Source organism: Sus scrofa, chromosome 15 (genome assembly GCF_000003025.6).
Source record: "Sus scrofa isolate TJ Tabasco breed Duroc chromosome 15, Sscrofa11.1, whole genome shotgun sequence".
Classification (NCBI taxonomy): domain Eukaryota; kingdom Metazoa; phylum Chordata; class Mammalia; order Artiodactyla; family Suidae; genus Sus; species Sus scrofa.
The window spans coordinates 99,791,715-99,811,038 of NC_010457.5; the positions used below are offsets into that span (position 1 = coordinate 99,791,715).

Below are 19,324 nucleotides of genomic sequence, written 5' to 3' on the forward strand. Positions count from 1 at the left end.
CAAATCATCCACACAATCCCATTTAGCTACTGAGTGATCTCTCTTTGTTCCCTCATAACGATACAAACTGAGAATGGTCTTTGATACGCTTTTTGTCCCTGTCTCATTTCATTCCCCAGCCCTACGCAATCTGCTCTCCACATACCCATCAATATATGGAAATAAAATACAGAAACTTTTTGCCTCTGGTCACCAACAAATTCATAAGCTAGTAACACTTGACCTTGGCTTAATTCAACTTCCCCGCCCGACCCTCTCTGCCTTTTTTTTTTTTTTTTTTTTTTTTTTTGCCACTCCCAAGGCATGTGGCAGGTCCCAGGCCAAGGATCAAACTTGCACAGCAGTAAACTGAGTCGTGCAGAGACAACACTTGATCTTTAACCTGCTGCACCACAGGGAACTTCCCCCCTGCTTTTTTAAGCATCTATTTTGCAGTCTGCTTGCCCTCATGTCTTGAGTTAAAGTTGGCATCTAGCCTTGAACATCATGTCCCACTCCTCCCTTTCACGTGCTTTCATTTTAGCTGCAGTGAACTGATTGTGGAATCTTGCACACACAGACTATGAAACGTCGCATGTACCTCAGCTCCAGCTGCTGAGTTGGGAGAACCTGTGTTTCCCTCCCTACCTCTCCTAGTGAGAGGATATTTCCTTCGCAGGAACAGAGTAATTTCGTTTTCTGTCAGAAATTTCCTATGACCAGGAAGTGTAAAATGTTCTTTATGGAATCCCTGTGAGGGCCACACTCTCCTCTTCCCAAAGCCAGGCACCTTCTCCATGGTGGTGTCCTTGGGTTAAGCTTTTCCCCCTTGCCTGCCCCATGGTGGGCCTTGGATGGCACTAAGTGTAGATTACATGAGCATAATCATAAATTTATATGGGATAATAAGCAATTCTTAAAACTGAGCAATCAAAAAAGTTATTAAATGTTGTTATGCAATTCTCTACTCTTTTGGAATTTATTCATGGAAAAATTATATTTAGTGCTTTCAAGGATATTTCCTGCTGGCATGAGAAACCAAATACACAGAACAGGTCACAGAGTTTGGTGAAATGCATGTTGTACAATTTTTACCTCATTCTATTTAGACACAAGGAAGGACTTGCTTATATTCCACTAATGTTAGATCTTTTGAGATCAGGATTTTGTAAGCCTAGCCGTTTGTTCACAAACAAGTATTTAAAATCATACAAATGTGGCTTCGTGGTTTTGTTTTCATTTAGATTCAAAAGGATGATAGCAGCTTGGCATCACCCTTTGGGTACTTGTGAAAGTAAAGGTACATCAAAAATCCTAAAAGTAAGATCAAGAGAAAACACTGTAATTTGTAAACAAAAGCAATGAACTGTCTCACTATGTTTTCTAATCCCTGTTTAATCAATCCCAACAATTAAAAATAATGAAGCAATAAGACCCTCTAGGGACCTGAAGGATTTCGAATCATAAAATAGTCTCCTCTCCACAGTGGTTATGGCTTCTGCTATAACTAGTTGTTAGTGTACTAATGATTATTTATATTATTTGTGATATTTGCATAGATTTCACTGAAAGTAAAAAGGATTTTCCATGTGATTTATTAAAAAAAACCATTCTTTCACTTACATTTATTTTTATTTTTTAAATTTTTATTTCTTATTTTATTCTTTAGTGCCACACCTGCAGCATATGAAAATTCCTAGGCTAGGGGTCAAATCAGAGCTGTAGCCACCAGCCTACACCACAGCCAGAGCAACATGGGATCTGAGCTACATCTGCAACCTACACCACAGCTCATAGCAATGCCAGATACTTAACCCGCTGAGGGAGACCAGGGATTGAACCTGCATCCTCATGGATACTAGTTGGGTTCTTAACTCATTGAGTCATGATAGGAACTCCTTTCACTTACATTTAAAAATAATAACGCTAAATAGTTAACACTCTTGTATTTCTATTGCTGGGCCTTATTGTAAGCATTTTACATAGATTATTTGCTTTTCACATCGCTCAAAAGCAGGGATCGTGCTTGGAGGGAATGAATTATGCCATCTTAGTGCTTCCCCTGACTCTAAAGAGCAATGCCTATGTTAATTTAAATATTTCTAATAAAGGATAGCATTCGAACTCTCTGGATAAATCTTATCTCCATATGTGTCTTTCAAAATCTGAAGCAGTATTTCTTAATGTCCTCTGCTTCTAGCTTCTATAAATGAAAGCCATCTCTGCTTCTTTCCTTCCCTCACTCATTTGCTCATTTCACAAACATCTGTCAAACATTTATCAGGTGCCAACCAGGGCTAAGGACTGGGAAAAAAGGGAATAACTGGAGTTCCCGTTGAGGTGCAGTGGAAATGAATTGGACCAGGAGCCATGAGGTTGTGGGTTTGACCCCTGACCTTGCTCAGTGGGTTAAGGATTTGGCATTGCTATGGTGTAGGTTGCAGACACGGCTTGGATCCTGCGTTGCTATGACTGTGGCATAGGCCGGCAGCTGTAGCTTCGATTCGATTCCTAGCCTGGGAACCTCTGTATGCAGCAGGTGCGGCCCTAAAAAGCAAAAAAAGAAGGGGGGGGATAGCCTACAGGAGCTCGGTTACAGACGAACATCTCAAGTCATTTTAAATCACTGACTAAAATTTTAAAGTAACTTTACTTTCTAAAAGAATTTTTAGTATTTTAAAAGAATTGGTGATTTGAAAACAGTTCTTTTATGTAATTATATAAAATCCGATAGCAGCAACCTTATTCTAAGCAAGAATGGAATTCTCTTCCTGAATTCTCATTCTAAGAATTAGCATATTATCATTTATTACAAAGAAAGAATATGCATACATGCCATCTATTTTTAACAATGAAAATCTAAGAATAATATCAATTGCCGAAATTAGATTCTTATGGTCTTTTTTTCACTGCATACTGAAGTCTCCTTTATTACTTACATGCTCATACAAAAGCAACATGGGGAAATTACTATGGCAATTTCAGGAAATGCCAAGCAAGGACGAAGTCCATTTTTCTCCGGAAGACCTGGTTCTTCTAATGGCTCAGGAAGAAAATATAGTCATTAATTGTGAAATCTGATAAAGAAACGTTATTTTAGATACTGGCCTTTACTGAAGTTTCAGGAAGGTAATGAGGATTTCTCAGCTTGGTAGTGATATAGAAGCGGAAGTCTGGTGAATATTCAATGGTGGAGTCCCCAAGTCGGATACACGTGCTCCCACCCTGCTTAAAGGTCTGCTTTAGTAGAAGAGGTTCCAGAATTGGATCCAGTTCTTCTCCCACATTTTCCAGCAACACTGGAGTAAAATCAGAAAAAGATTTCATGTTATTTTAATATTGACCGACTCTAAATTTTCCCCCTCCAAATTCTTTCAGGCTTCTAACTTGCTGTTTCTAATTACCTATAAAATAATAATAATAATAATATTATTATTATGGTTACACCCACAGCATATGGACGTTCCTGGGCCAGGGAATGTATCTGACTATAAACTTTCAACCCTGCAAATTCTTTCAGACTTCTAACTTGCTGCTGTTTCTAATTACTTATAAAATTATTCCTATTATTATTATTATTACAGCTGCATATACAGCATGTGGAAGTTCCAGGCCAGGGATTATATCTGAGTCACAGGTGGCCGTGCTAGATCCTTTGATCCACTGAGCCAGCCAGGATTAAACCAGTACCTCTGTAGCAACCTGAGCCACTGCAGTCAGATTCTCAACCCACTGCGCCAGCGTGAGAAATCCCCCTGAAATTATTTTTGTCTTCTGAGTATAAAGGGATGATGCCATAAAAATACAGATATCTGTGGGAAGCTTAACTGGTGAGTCCATGTGGTTACCTGCCTATTTCACACTTTTAGTCAGAGTCCTACTCAGGACCCTCCCCACTCCCTGGGTCTGGGATTCACTCTGTGCCCAGGTATGATGTTAGTGCGACATATTTGTCTAAGACTCCAGGAAAAAAGCAGCTCTAGGTGTAGTTATTTAAACAGTTACTATATCTTAATGATAAAAGTAACCCACACTTATTGTAGAACACGTGGAAAATGTAGGGGAAAATAAATGTTAAATTAATTAAACAAGAAGGCCACTAGACTGAGATGGCTCTAAGTTGTAATAGCTTACATAAGTAAATCAAAATGTAAGACTGTAAATGCCTCAAGGTTATGAAATTAAAGCTCAAAGATATGAGTTCCCGTTGGGCTTAGCAGTAACAAACCTAACTAGTATCCATGAGGATGCAGGTTCGATCCCTGGCTTTGCTCAGTGAATTAAGGATCCATAATTGCCATGAGCTGTGGTGTAGGTCACAGACACGGCTCTGATCAGGCATTGCTGTGGCTGTGGTGTAGGCTAGTCTCTGCAGCTGCAATTTGACCCCTATCCTGGGAACTTCCACATGTCATGGGTGGCGCCCTAAAAAAGACCAAAAGAGAAAAAAAAAAGCTCAAAGCCAACCAATTACAGACACCCAAATAGGATTTCTGCTTCCTTATGTTTCTACATGGTCCAAGTCTGTCTCCAGCTCCTGTCAGAGAAGCACTTCTAATCACTTCTGGTTTGGCACTGCCTGATTTGAATGGATTTTTTGCCTAAATAAACTCTTAAAAATTTTCAAATGCTTCACTTTATCTTTCAACAGAAGACACTGGAAAACTATGTGTCTAGTCAGATTTTCTTGATCTTTCTCTCCCTCTCCAGAAATATTTTATGTAGTTGACTCACAGCATGTGTAAGTTGTGACACCAAACTTACATAGGACACCAAACCATGTATACATATATATTTATATACATATATATGATAATTATTTGGATTTAAATTATATTTTCCTTTTCAGGTTTTTTTTTTTTTTTATGGTCACACCCCACAGCATGTAGAAGTTCCAGAGTAGGAGTCAAATTGGAGCTGTAGCTGCTAGCCTACACCATAGCCATAGCAACATGCCAGATCTGAACCACATCCATGACCTGTGCTGCAAGGTTGGATCCTTAACCCACTTTAATTAATTAATTAAGGCCTGCATCCTCATGGATACTAGTTGGGTTCTTAACCTGCTGAGCCACAACGAGAACTCCCCTTTTCAGTACTTTTTATTATTTTTCTATACACAATTGAGACTGAACAATATGTCTAATTTCACATCCTCATTATTGTGCTTGCCGTTATAGAATATTTCCTCATGTTTTTAACAAACAAACATGTTTTGATTACTGTATGATAAATCATAATATTAATGTTCTTTCATTTTTTTAAACCAATAGTCCATTATCAGATATCTGGATTGTTTCCTATTCTCAATATTATAAAGAGTACTGCTGCAAACACTTTGTGTTTCAGAATATTTTCTTAAGATAGCACTGTAGAAGGGGAAGCCTGGGTTGAAGTGTCAGTGACACTGCTAAGATACTTGATACATTTGCCAAACTGAAGTCTTACATTTTGGTGTTTGGGGGTGCTACCATAGCCAAACTCAAATCATGGCATCTCATAGGATTTTTGCATAAAATCTGATATTTAAAATTATCCTTTACTAAAAATTAATATTATGTTACACAATTTCATCTCTTATTCTCCCTCTATTGTTTCTTAGTTTGACATGGAATTAAGAATGTCTACATTAACATGTATAAGTGTCTCTTTTCAAAGCTAAAATATACATCATAAAACTTAAGTATTACAAACACACCAAAAAACTTAAGTACTACAGACTTGATTCTTTTCCCCAAAAGTGAAAATTTATTTCCTCACTAGTAGAATAAAGTCTCAAACCTGTTAGGAAAGATTTCTATAGCATCCAGATTTCAAAGAAATATGCTCTTAGCATTGAATATTTATTGTATTATAAGCCTCACTAGAAAATCAAAAGTATTTTAAATTTGAAAACAGAAAAAAACCAAAATCCATATGTACATGAATTATACAAAATGCTATCCTTAATTTAACTATTTTATTTTGACCTGAACTTATGTCTTTAACGTTTAATTAGATCAAAATATGTTTCATGTTAAAACATAGGAGCGAATTTATGAGACAGGCTTTTCTCTCTTCATATTTCTATCATCGAAGTTAACAAAATGCTGATGTTTATGTAAAAACCTCCTTTCTCATTCCCAAGCACCAGCCCATCCTGTATTTGCAAAGCTTGTGGGAAACCAGGCCTGGGAATCCAAACACAGGGCTGCTACTATCTTTGAGTAAAGCAGATCATCTCACTGCAAACAGTTGTCCTTAGCAACAGACAAAGAGAACCTAGGCTTCTTTTCAAATTTCTTCTGCATTTAGGACATTAACGATATCAGGGTTTTTTAAAATTATGAATTACCTATATTACCCTATGTAAGCTTTCAAATTAATAGGAACAAATCTGTTCAGCTGTGCAGCACACTGTATTCAAAGTAGATTCAAAAATTATGGAGCACCTCCTGGGGACCCTCAAAGAGCTGGAGGTAAGAAACAAACACTTATGCACACAATGACAAGGGCAATCCTAGAAATCTGTAAAAAGCTTTGGTAGTGGCACTTCACTGGAGAGGTCAAGGGAGATGTCATAGAAAATGGTGTCTGGGCTGCATCTTACAGGATGAAATTTAAAGGAATTCATCAAATGGAAGGAAGAGCGCAGCAGAAAGCTAAGAAATGTGAAACAATGCCATGTTGTTATGTATACTGCCTACTCCCCAGTACTCACATTTTCAAAGAAATTTGAAAAGAATACTTGGTTCTGTTTGTTTCTTTGTACCACCTTCCAACCCTCATTCCACGTGTAATCCATTTCTTTAAACCAAAGCTCTAAGACAGCAGAGACCAAGTCTGTCAGTGCATGCTGTATTTTCAGTGGCATGTGGTAGTTGCAAAATAACTGCTTGTTAGGTGAATGAGTGAACAAAGAAAGAAGCAAGTGAAAAAAGCATTAAACTAGAAGTAGTTTCGCCTCCCTTATATGTTACATGCAGAGAAAAGAAAGTGCTAGGAGATAAGATAAAAGTACGGAAGGCTCAGATAATGCCGGATGCAGCTCTTTTTTTTTTTCTCATGTTTTTTATTACTCAAATGAATTTATCACATCTGTAATTGTATAATGATCATAACAATCTGATTTCACAAAGTGAAATCGGATGCAGCTCTTAAGACAAAGAATTTCTTCTGTGAAATCGGATGCAGCTCTTAAGACAAAGAATTTCTTCTGTAGAGTTAATGGAAAGCCCTTTAAAGATCTTCCGTACAAGTTGATTTCTTTTTAAAAATCAAAAAAATTGTTTTCGTTTATTTTTCAAGTAAATTGATTTATCAGCAATATTAATATGAATAACATTCTATGTACACCTTATCCATTGGTGTAGCTAATATAGAGGTACCTTCACTTTCTAGAACACTGGCTTTCGAACTTTTTTTTTAAGCAGCAGGATCCTTTTTTTTTTCCAAAGAGGATTTTTATCTTAAAGCTCAATATAAACAAAGAAAGTGGAGGCCAGCTCTGGTTGAAGCAGAGGCAAGGAGGGTGAAGGTGAAACCTTTGTCTTCCCTACCCAGGCTGCCTGCCAGGGACGACAGATCAGAAACCACTGTCCTGATATGGGCCAAAATCTAAAGATAACTTCTTAAATGGAAGAGTCTTTAACTGCTATGTTTTCAAACTGGAACAGTAACTGATTCTTTTACTTGAAGGTTAAATATAAAAATAGTTACAAAATTTGCCATCTGTTTCTCTTTCTATAATAGATTTAAAACTTTTCACTTCTTTCTGATGATTAATGTTAGAAGGCATTGTGAATAATCATTATCCATTTTTAAAGTATTTCATTCCAAAAAGTAGGTTAAAGCAACTGTGACGGATGTAGTAAGCACTGGACAGAGGCAGAAGACTTGGGGATTAGTTTTAATGCTTGCTCTAATTAGGGATACAGTACTAGCTAGGCCACGTAATTAACATCCTCTAGCACCTTGCTTACCTTAACATTCTCTAGCACTTAAAATGTAGTGGTTATTAGAATTACTACTGGGGAGTTCACGCTGTAGTGCAGTGGGTTCAGGATCCAGCATTTCCGAAGCTGTGGTGTAGGTTGCAGCTATGGCTTCAATTAGATCCCTGGCCCAGGAACTTCCATATGCCATGGATGTGGCACGTGCGTGCGCCACACACACACACACCCCAAACAAAAACAAAACACACACACACACACACACATACACACACACAAAGAAAATGAAAAAGAGTTACTCTTGGATTTCAGATTTTTATGGCCAAAACTCCAAGTAAGAAATACATTTTAAATTTTGATCTAATATACACATGTACATATAAAACTTTTAAAATTTCATGAAATTTTACCCTATGCTATGTAGCTCAATACATTCTGTTCTTCTTTATTGCATTTCATTTAAAAATGCTGGTCTTGACCCACTAAGCTGATTCTCTCTCTCATAGCTGTGACCCATAGTTTGAAAAACTCTAGAAGGATTGTCTGTATGACCCTTTCCTCTCTAAAATGATGCAATACTAACATCAAGATATATGACTATGATCGCAGAAATCTCCAGTATGTCCAGCATGTGGTAGATGTTCAATTATCACTTAATTGCCTTTACTGTTTCAGCAAATGACTTAAATATTTAAATTAAGTAATTTTAATTACTTAAGGTATGTAAGGTGCCAGTTCTTTTAAGAAGTCTTCACTGATTCCTCTAAATTCTCCTAAGTTCACCATCTGTGCCTTTCTTATTTTACAAGATAATTAAATGTGATTCTAATATAATTAAGAGATAATAAACATAAATCACATAGTAAACTCCAAACCAAAAGATAATATAAACTGAGCTGATCAGACACTGTTGTAAGTACTCAAATTACAGTAACTCTTTTCTTCCTCACACTATACAGTCAAAGTATAGATGCGGAAACTGAGTCTTAGAAAGGTCCCTGAACTGACCTTTCTGGGATTCTGTAACTGAGTAAGAAAGGCAGGTACTGTTATTCCAGAGCCAGCACAGCAGTCCTAACAAAGTTATTGAAGTATGTCCATTTTCTACTTTTATAACAGTTACACATGTTTACATGACAGTTGCAAGTCTGACCTTGCCCATTAAACAAGCAAGATATTGACAGTAGAGATCATGTTCTCCCTTTCTTGGTAACTCCATGTCACTACATTATAATTCTAGAACACCAGTTGGATGAATCAAATAACAACTGTGTGTGTGTCTGTGTGTCCATACACATAAACACAAGACTTTGTAGGTAGATTTAGACTTTTTCCATTTTATGCTTACCCAAACCAAGCCTAAAATTATAATTAACATTTTAAAGGTTAATTATTAATATGCAAAAATAAACTGTAAGACTATCTGGTATATTTGTTATGATTGTTCCATGTAACCCTGGCTCTATTAGCAACTGGGATTTGCTAAACTTGTCTAGAGGCTAAATATGTTGTACTTTCATAACGCTGGCAATTTATTTGGTCAAATAAATAGTCAAAATTTGATAGGTAACATGGATTTAAAACGTGAAGAACAGCCCCAATTTACTCAAATCATTTAAGTATTTTGTTTGTTTGACAAATGAGACCTGTGCATAGAGCTTTACTGAAACACTGCCATGTTTTAATCTCTCCATTGTAAATGGCAGATAATAGTCAGCCATGTGAAATGCATACACACTTCTCTGCCACTTTCTCGTAGGATAAGCTGAGAAAAGAATAAATAGATAGTTGGACTACTGAGTTAAGATACTTTTGGCATATCGAATGGCCCTTTTAATTGTACAAGTGGAGCTACAATGAGAACTAAAGAATGGCAAACAACAGACAAAAATGAAAACAGCTAAATTAAAGGAGACATCACAAATGAATCTTGAGACAAAGAAAGCATCCTAACCTGCTAGAGCTATGATCTCTAAAGCGCTCATTTGATTAACCATCAATAAATAATGAAAGACATTAAGAAAGTAATCATTAAAGCTGAGGGGAAGTCTAACACAAATACCTTAAAAAAAATTCCTATATCTCTTTGGGTTTATTGTGCCCTTCCAGGCATTTCTATAATGTATGTTTGTTGTTCAACTACATACCAGGGGTGCCAAACTGGATGCAATTTTCCAGAGTCCTGACATAATCAGGATCACTCAGTTTGATTAGATGAAGACTATTGGCTTTTTCCATGTTCTTGATCCATTTATTAGCCTGACCTTGAGGATCTATCATCAGAGGCCACCTTCTTGCATTCCTGAAAGGGAAAAGAAAGACAATGCTGGTAAAGTCATGATTCATATCTAAGCTGATGCATGAATCACCTTCTTTCAGTTTATGCTTTATAGTAATATTTTACTCTTTATTTTTCTATAAGACTGTGTTCTTGAAGCAGAGACATTTAAATTCAGCAGGCTACTAGATTGGCAACTCTAAAAGCCATCTGGCAAATTTAACACAAGTTCTTTTACTCCTTTTGGAAAATTACAATTCTCTAAATGTTAATTATGGTTTTGAAAATATTTGCTGCTCTTGCTTTTTAAATCATAATGCTAACCATCAAGAGTACTAGATATAAGAAAACTGCAATTCTTCATTAGGTCCTGCCATTAATTACTCATGTAACTTTGGCCAAGCCACCTCATTTCAGCTTCTCCCTGGTATCATTTGTACAAGATGGAAAAATAAAGGATGGAGACATCATGTCTCTCTTTGGAATCTAGACCATTAAAAATGGAATGGTCTAAAAAAAAGGTGGGAAGAAAATTTTATCATCTAACCTTCATAATAACCACCGACCCTTAAGTGTTAACCCAATTGACCCAGAAATTGTTTCAAACACCTGTATATTTAATGTCATGTATGTAGTTCACTACATGCTTGCCTAGAGACTGTGAGCTTATGGACAGAAATGTATTCTCTGAAAGTCAGGGTTCTGGCACTGTGAGAGATCACCCTTACTGCTTTATTCTCACTCACATCCCCGTGTTAGGATAAGAACAAGAGCAGTGAACCATGAGGCACCCAGTTTATTGTCCAGATTGTTGTGGGGTCACAAAGAGTTAACCAGTATCTGCCATCACCACATGGTATCCAACCATAAAGCTTCTTTCCTCGTGTGAAATGTAATCAGTATTAAGATTACGCTCTTTTTCTTTCTCTTAGAAATTTCAGTAAACAAAAATCATAATTTTGGCCAGTATCTTAAAGATACTGCCATATTTGTCAAAAGTGAGCACAGCAAATTCAGGCAGAGTATCAGAAGAGCAGGAAGAGAAAATAAAAGGTGACTTGCACAAAAAAAAAGAAAAAAAAAGCTGGATATGAAAAAGGATAATATATTCAATTCCATCTCAACATAAATTTAAAGTTTCATTGGATAATCTGTCCAAATGAAAATAACCACAACTTTCCAATAATAGCATTATATAATGTATTAGTCAGTGTTGGCTGCCATAATAAATACAGAAATGTATTTTCTCATAATTTGGGAGGCTAGAAGTTTAAGATCAAGGTGTCAGCAGGTTTGGTTTTTCCAGAAGCCCCTCTCCTTGGCTTGCAGACAAAACTGCCCTCTTGATGCTATGTCCTCAGGGGGTCTTTGCTCTGTATGAACATCCCTAATGTCTTTTCTCTCCTTATAAGGACGTTAGTCCTATTGGATGAGTCCTTATGACCTAATTTAACCTTAATTACCTCTTTGAAAGCCCTATCTCCAGATACAATCACAATGTGGGTTATATCTTCAACATATGATTGGGGGGGATAATTCATTTCATTATATTAATTTAGAAAGAAATTAGAACAAAAGTGTAGTGAAATATCTTAGATGTAATCAACAAATAAAAAAGAGAATCATATCCATAAGAAGCTAAAGGGAGTGAGAGGGAAATTAGAAAGGAACAAAACTTGTAAGTATGTAGTCGTTTCATTGTTTTACATTATAGAATTTTTTTTTGATTTGTATAATGATTTTTATATTTTCCATTATAGCTGGTTTACAGTGTTCTGTCAATTTTCTACTGTATAGCATGGTGACCCAGTTAAACATACATGTATACATTCTTTTTTCTCCCATTATCATGCTCCATCATGAATGATAGACATAGTTCTCAGTGCTACACAGCAGGACCTCATTGCTAATCCATCACAAAGGCAATAGTCTACATTTATTAACCCAAGCTCCCAATCCATCCCACCCCCTTCCCCTCCCCCTTCGTAACCACGAGTCTATTCTCTAAGACCATGATTTTCTTTTCTGTGGAAAGGTTCATGTGCCAAATATTAGATTCCAGATTTAAGTGATATCATATGGTATTTGTCTTTGTCTTTCTGACTTACTTCACTCAGTATGAGAGTCTCTAGTTCCATCCATGTCGCTGAGGATGGCATCATTTTGTTCTTTTTTATGGCTGAGTAGTATTCCATTGTGTATATATACCACATCTTCCTAATCTAAATATCTGTTGATGGACATTTGGGTTGTTTCCATGTCTCTTTTACATCACAGAAATATTTTTAAGGTTGGAGGATTATGTGAGTGTTAGCATTCATGCCTCCCTAAAGAAACTGAATGACTCACTCTTCCTTCTGTTGTTTCTACATTTTTTAGCTACCTGTTCATGCTGTTTCTTTACCCAAATGCACTTCTTCCCCATCCTTTCACGTTCAAGTATTACTCATGTTTTAAGGTTAATTCAAATGCCGTGCAGTCCACAAAAGCCTGTCTTGATCTCTATTCTCTCTGACCATTTTTACCCATTCATCCATATTACATTTATGGTACTTTCATATAATGATAATATTCTACTATGGTAATTTCTTAACTGCATCATTTGGTTAAATTGTGTATTCTTCGAGGGAAGGATCCATGCTGATTCTTCTTTACCCTTTTTTCCCCCAGATCAAATAAAATCTGCATATAATAATTTACTGAAAAGAGCAAAAAAAAAAAAAATCTGACAAACACCATACAAGTCAACTTATTCTAAAATGGACATTTTATAAGAGATTATCCTTGCATGGAGAATACTGGTCCAAAGAACACCATCTCAAATTAAAGGAAAGGTCTTCTGGTGTTGACCAAAGTGGGCAAAGTCCATCATAGCCTATCTCTGTCACTGATTACAATGAAAACTTCAAGGGAAAAAGCCACAAAAATCAAAAGCTTGCAGATTCTAAAAAGTAAGTAATAACAAGTGAATTGGAAGAAAGTTAAAACTTGAGGAATGACCAATAAGGGGGTGGTGAGTTTCATGTGTGTGTATGGTGGGGGGGTTATCTTCTGGATTTGGTCTGACAACAGGCCCCATTGGGGGAAACTGTGCAGCAGGCACAGGTAGCAAAAACTCAAACTAGAAGACTGAGAAAATGATCACATGTAAGCTAGAGAGTGCTGAGGGGATCTCTGTCTTCTCTTCTGTCCCTACCCCCAGGTTAACCCAAGCCACAGAGTTGTAATACCATAGCAGAGCAGTCCCCTAAAACATTGAGCGAAACCCATTTCTCTGGAGAGAAATGCTGGGAAAGGGGCCTCTGCTGTGCATCAAGCCTGAAAGGTGTCATAATCTGCTCAGGCTGCTGTAACAGGATTCAATCCAAAATTACTTGGTATATAAAGAACCAGAATGTGACTAATTTCCAAGTAAAAGCAAAATGTTAGAATTATCAGAAAAAAAAAACTTTAAAACAGTTACTATAACCGCACTTCATTTGGTAAAGGAACATTTTGAAATAAATGGAAAGGGAGGTGTTCTCAGCAGAAGAAATAGAATGTATAAAAAGAACCAAATGGAAATTTTAGAACTAAAAATGTAACATCTGAAATAAAGATTTCACTGTAAGGACTCAACAGCAGAAAGGAGACAACAGAAGAAACCCATGAATCAAAATAATACAATTTGAACAATGAGGAGAAAAAAAGGTGGAAAATAAAAAAGAATGGGAGGCTCAAAGACCTGTGAAAAAAATATTTAAACACTCATGTCGCTGGGGTCCAGAGATGAGGACAAAGAAATTAGTGTAGAAAACATTTTTAAAAATGGTTGAAATATTTCCAAATTCAGTGAAACACATAAATTTACAGCTTCACAAAACTCAGCAATTCTCAAAAAGGAGAAACTAAGGGAAAAAAAATCCACCCACACCAGCACATCATAATCAAACTGCTAAAAATCAAAGACTTGAAAAAATATTTTAAAAGTAGTCAGAGAAAAATGATATATTACATATAGATGACAATAATTTAAAATACTGCAGATTTTACATCAGACATTATGGAGCCATAACAGAGGAGAACATATTTAAAGTATTGAAAGAAAAGAACTGTCAACCCAGAATTCTAAATCCACCAGAAATATCTTTCAAGCATAAAAAGACATTCTCAAATGAACAAAACTAAAAAAATTATTTGCTAGCAAATCTACTCTAAACAGATGCTAAAGTTCTTCACCCTTAAAGGAAATGACATTATAGTGAATTTTAAAAATAAAATAAGTGTGAAAAATAGCAAAAAATTATAGGCTATTTCCCCCTTTTAGTTCCTTAAAATATAAATATTGAGACAAAATATTAACAATGTGGGGGAGAGGGACAGAGTTTCAATGTATGCGGACATAATACATATGACTAATACAGCATAACAGGAGGGTAAACGGGATCTGTATGGTTACAAGGCAATGAAAATCAGATATAAAACCAGAAAAATAATAAAACAGTAAATACAAATTCAATGATCTCAAACACATCAAGTATAAAGTTGTCTAAATTTACTAACTGAAGGAGAGAGATTATCAGACTGGAACAAATCTAAGATCTAACTGTATGCTGTCTATAAGGAACCCATTTAAGTATAATAAGATATTTATATTAAAAGCAAAATGACAGTAAAGTATATATCATGCAAACACCAATTAAAAGACAGCTGGACCAGCTATAATATTATGAGAAAAAGGAGACTTCAGAACAAGAAAAAGTTCTAAAGGGAGACTTTCAAAACAAGGAAAAGTGTCAGGAATAAAGAAGAACAATACATATGGACAAAAATTCATCAAGAATACATAATAATTTTAAATTTGAATGCATCTAACAACTGAGCTCCAAAATACAGGAAGCTAAAACTGATAGGAACAAAGAGACAAGCAGATAGAATATTAGCAAGGACATGGAAGATGTGAAAAACATTCTTAAACAACTCAATCCAATTGGTATTTAAACAACTCTCCATCCAATAACACATATTTTTTTTCAAGTGTACATAGAACATTCTCACAGACCATATTTATGCCACAAAACAGACTGCAACAAATTTAAAGCAATTGGAATCATAATTATGCTCTCTGAACATAATGGAATTAAGTTAAAAATTAAAAAGCAAATAGCAGAAAGAAACCTCAAAAATTCTCAAATATTTGAAAATTAAATAATGCATTTTATAAATAACTTATGGCTCAAAGAAAAATCCTCAAGTTAGAAAATATTAAAAAAATAGACCATATCAAAATTTGTGCTATGTAGTTAAAGCGATTATTAATGGAAAATGCATAGCATTAAATGTATAGATTAGAAAAGAATAAAAATACAAAATCAATCACCTAAGGGTCCACCTTATGAAAAAGAAGAGAAATTTAGGTCAAAAGCAAACAAAGGAAAAATAAATAATAGATATTAAACCAGAAGTTGATGAACTGAATACCAAAAGAAAAAAAAAAAAGGAGAAAAACAATTAAATAGAAGGCTTGTTTTAGGATCAAAAAAATTTATCCAAGTCCAGCTAAACAAATAAGGTACAAATTACTAACATCAAGAATGATAGAGATTATCACAGACCCTGCACACACTGAAAGGGTGATAAGGGAATATTGCAAACAACTCCATGCCCATAAATCTGACAACTTAGTTGAAATGGACTGATTTCTTAAAAGACGGATACCTCCAAATCTTGCAAACAAACAGATAACTTGAAAATCCTACAAGTATTTTAAAGTTGAATTCATAGATAAGATCATCAAACAAAGAAAAGTCCAGGTACAGTTGCTTCGGTCGTTTCTTTTTTTTTTCTTTCTGCTTCTTTTTAGGGCCGCACCCATGGCATATGGATGTTCCCAGGCTAGGGGGGTCGAATCAGAGCTGTAGCCGCCAGCCTACACCAGGGCCACAGCAGTGTGGGATCCAGCTGCGTCTGGGGCCTACACGACAGCTCATGGCAACACGGATCCTTAACCCACTGAGTGAGGCCAGGGATTGAACTTGCAACCTCATGGTTCCTAGTCGGATTCATTTCCACTGCGCCACAACAGGAACTACTTTTTGGTCATTTGTATCAAACATTTGAAGAAAGAAAGAATTCTATTCTACATCATGTCTTCCAAAAAATAGAATGGGAAAGAACACTTTCCAGTTCAGTCATTATCCTGCTACTAAAACCATACAGACATTACAATAAAAGAAAACACATACCAATATCCCTCATGTACATAAAAACAAAATCTTCCACAAAGTATTAACAAATTAAGTCAGAAACATGTAAATAGGAAAATAGATGATGACAGGGTAGGGCTTATTCTGGGAATGCAGGCAGGTTTAAAATGAATGAATGAATGAATCCATCAATACAATTCACCACATTAACAGACTAAATTTTAAAAACCATAAGATCATCTCAGATGCAGAAAAAGCACATGATAAAATTTATCAAGCATTAGTGATAAAAACCCCTAGCAAACCACGAAGAGAAGGCAATTTCCTTCACCTGATAAAAAGGATGTACAAAAAAAACCCTATCAAAAACCATATGCATAGTCAAAGACTGACTGCTTTTTCAGAAAATTGAGTTAAAGACAACAATGTTCATCCACTATACTTGCTAGTATAAGTTATACTTGCATAACAAGTTTAAATATTATATATTATCCATTATGTTTATCCATTATACTTGCTAGTATAAGTTATACTTGCATAACAAGTATAAATATTATATATTATATTTGCCAGTATAGGAAGTCCTTGTCGGTGCTACATGCCAAGAAAAAAATATATAGATTAGAAAGTGGGCAATAAACTTTCTCTATAGAATATCCCAGTGAATCTACACAAAAGATCCCAGAATAAATGAATTTATCAAGGTCACAAGGTAAAAAGGTCAATATTCAAAAATAAATTGCTTTCCTAATACTAGCAGTGAAAAACTAAACAATTTTTTAAAAGTAACGTTTACAATAGCACACAAAAATTTTAAAGTACTGTGTATAAATCTAATGAAACACTGATAAAAGACATCAAAGATCTAAATAAATGGAGAGATAGACTGTGTTCACTGAATAGAAAATATATTAAGTTGTCAAATTTTCCCAAATTTTGACCTATAGATCCTGCAGTCTCTATCAAAATCTTGGCAGAATCTTTTGTAGATATACGAAAATTTATATTGAAAGGTAAAAACTAAACAACTTTTTGAAAAAGAACAAAGTTGGAAGACACATTATCTGATTTAATATAAATTACACTAATTAAGAGAATGTGGCATTTGCATCAAGACAGATATATCAATGAAACAGAATATACAATGCAGAAATAGACCTGCCCATAATATGGACAACTGATTTTCAACAAAGATGCAACGGAAAAAATGAAAATGTTTTCAAATAAATTGTTTAGGCACAACTAGGTATCTATTCTCGGTCTCTCTGTCTTTCTCTCTTTGTATATTCGTTACATATACAAAATATAATAAACACACACTCATTGTTCAATACCAAGTTTACAGCTGTATTAAAACTTACTTTCCCCAAAGAATGCCTTTAATAAATATAACATCTTTTTGATTCAAAAACAGGACAATGTTGTGGCTTCAGCTTACAATATTTGTTTTTGAAGATTAGAGCTTCCATAGAATAACATATCAGATGAATAAAATTTCTGGGAGATATTCTTCAGGGTAGGTAGAAAAGAATGTACTGGTTTTAAATTATGTATATATATCTAACAATAATTATTGTGGAGAGCTATATACAACATATTTCTTAAATATCTTCACTTTTTGTAAGAATATAATTCTTGAATTTGAAATGAATGAGTACTATATTTATTATTTCCTCTCCATCATGAGTTTGCATTATTTTTTTGACGAAGACAAAGACAAAGACATTTCTGTATACAATCTTTCTTATTTTCTCCACCAAACATTCTTGAATCCAGAAATGCTTTAAAACCAGTGGTTCCCAAATGGAAACTGAATTTTTATAGCACCCACAACTTCAAGTTTTGATAGTATTTGTTCTTTTATTATAGTCTAGAGAGGACTTATATTTGGTGCTCTTTTGGGTTTTTGTAAAATAGAGACTTCTAGCATGATAATACAGATTCACTGTAGTCTGCATGGAACGAAGGAATCCGAATATACAGCAGTGGTGCATTTCAAAGAGTTTTGCTATTTTCCTCTTTACATACACACGAAAACAGACAAAGAAAGGTTAGTATTCCTCTCAGTTATTACTGCTGAAATAAACCTAATTCATCTGATTCTATTGAAATGAAAATTTAAAGGCATTTTTAAAAAGCAGAGTTATATTAGACATAGGGCTGATCTACTTACCAAGCTGTTGAACAATCCTAATAATACTTTGTGAAACATTCAGATAGAATTCAATTATACTTAATGTTATCATTAGCACTTGAAATTCTGATTAGTCAAGGACCTTCAAGTGTCAGTATCTCCAAAAGTTAATTATGTTCTAACTTGTCCAAATTTTATATATTCTTCCAGTTCCCTAAATAATTGACTCCTCCCTCAGCTGAGATAGTCTATGAAAATCACTCAGCACAGGGTCAGGTCCTTAGTAATGCTCCCTATTAGGTATGGTGAATGGAAGAACTCTCTAGCAAGTAGGTAAGATACTTGGCCTGATACTTCAAAACAATCACCTTGACCTATCTACTGAAAGCTCTCAGTGTAAGATTACCAAAATCATTGACAAAAAAGCCAAGAATGAAAAATGTTAATATTTCTTTCTTAGTAAGGTCACTACCATAACTTGTTGCTAATATTTCAATACTTTTACAAAGACAAAAATGTAGGTAGGGGTTATGGCTCATAAAAACCATTTTCTATCTCAGTCTCTCCCAAAATGGAAGTTTGTCTTGAAAAATAATCACTGAAAGATTTGAAAGCTTTAAAGCAGAAATATTCATGAATACCACTGGAGTATTATTGAAATATGACTGGACCCCAAAGAAAGGGTACATTTATTTGCTAGAAAAAAGAAGGAATTTACCCTCCACTGAATGGACAGAGTTATAGAAATAGGTTGTAAATGTCCTTCTAGGTAGAACAAAGGTATATAAATTGCAAATATGGTAATTATCTATCTACC

General features: G+C 35.1%; 1 protein-coding gene across 1 annotated transcript in view; it reads right to left on the minus strand.

The window, feature by feature from the left end:
* DNAH7 (dynein axonemal heavy chain 7) overlaps positions 1–19,324 on the minus strand; it is a 265,071-nt gene that overhangs the window by 69,437 nt on the left and 176,310 nt on the right. The window contains 2 exon segments of the mRNA XM_021075816.1: positions 3,088–3,278; positions 10,058–10,212. Coding sequence (XP_020931475.1) covers positions 3,088–3,278; positions 10,058–10,212 — 346 coding nt within the window.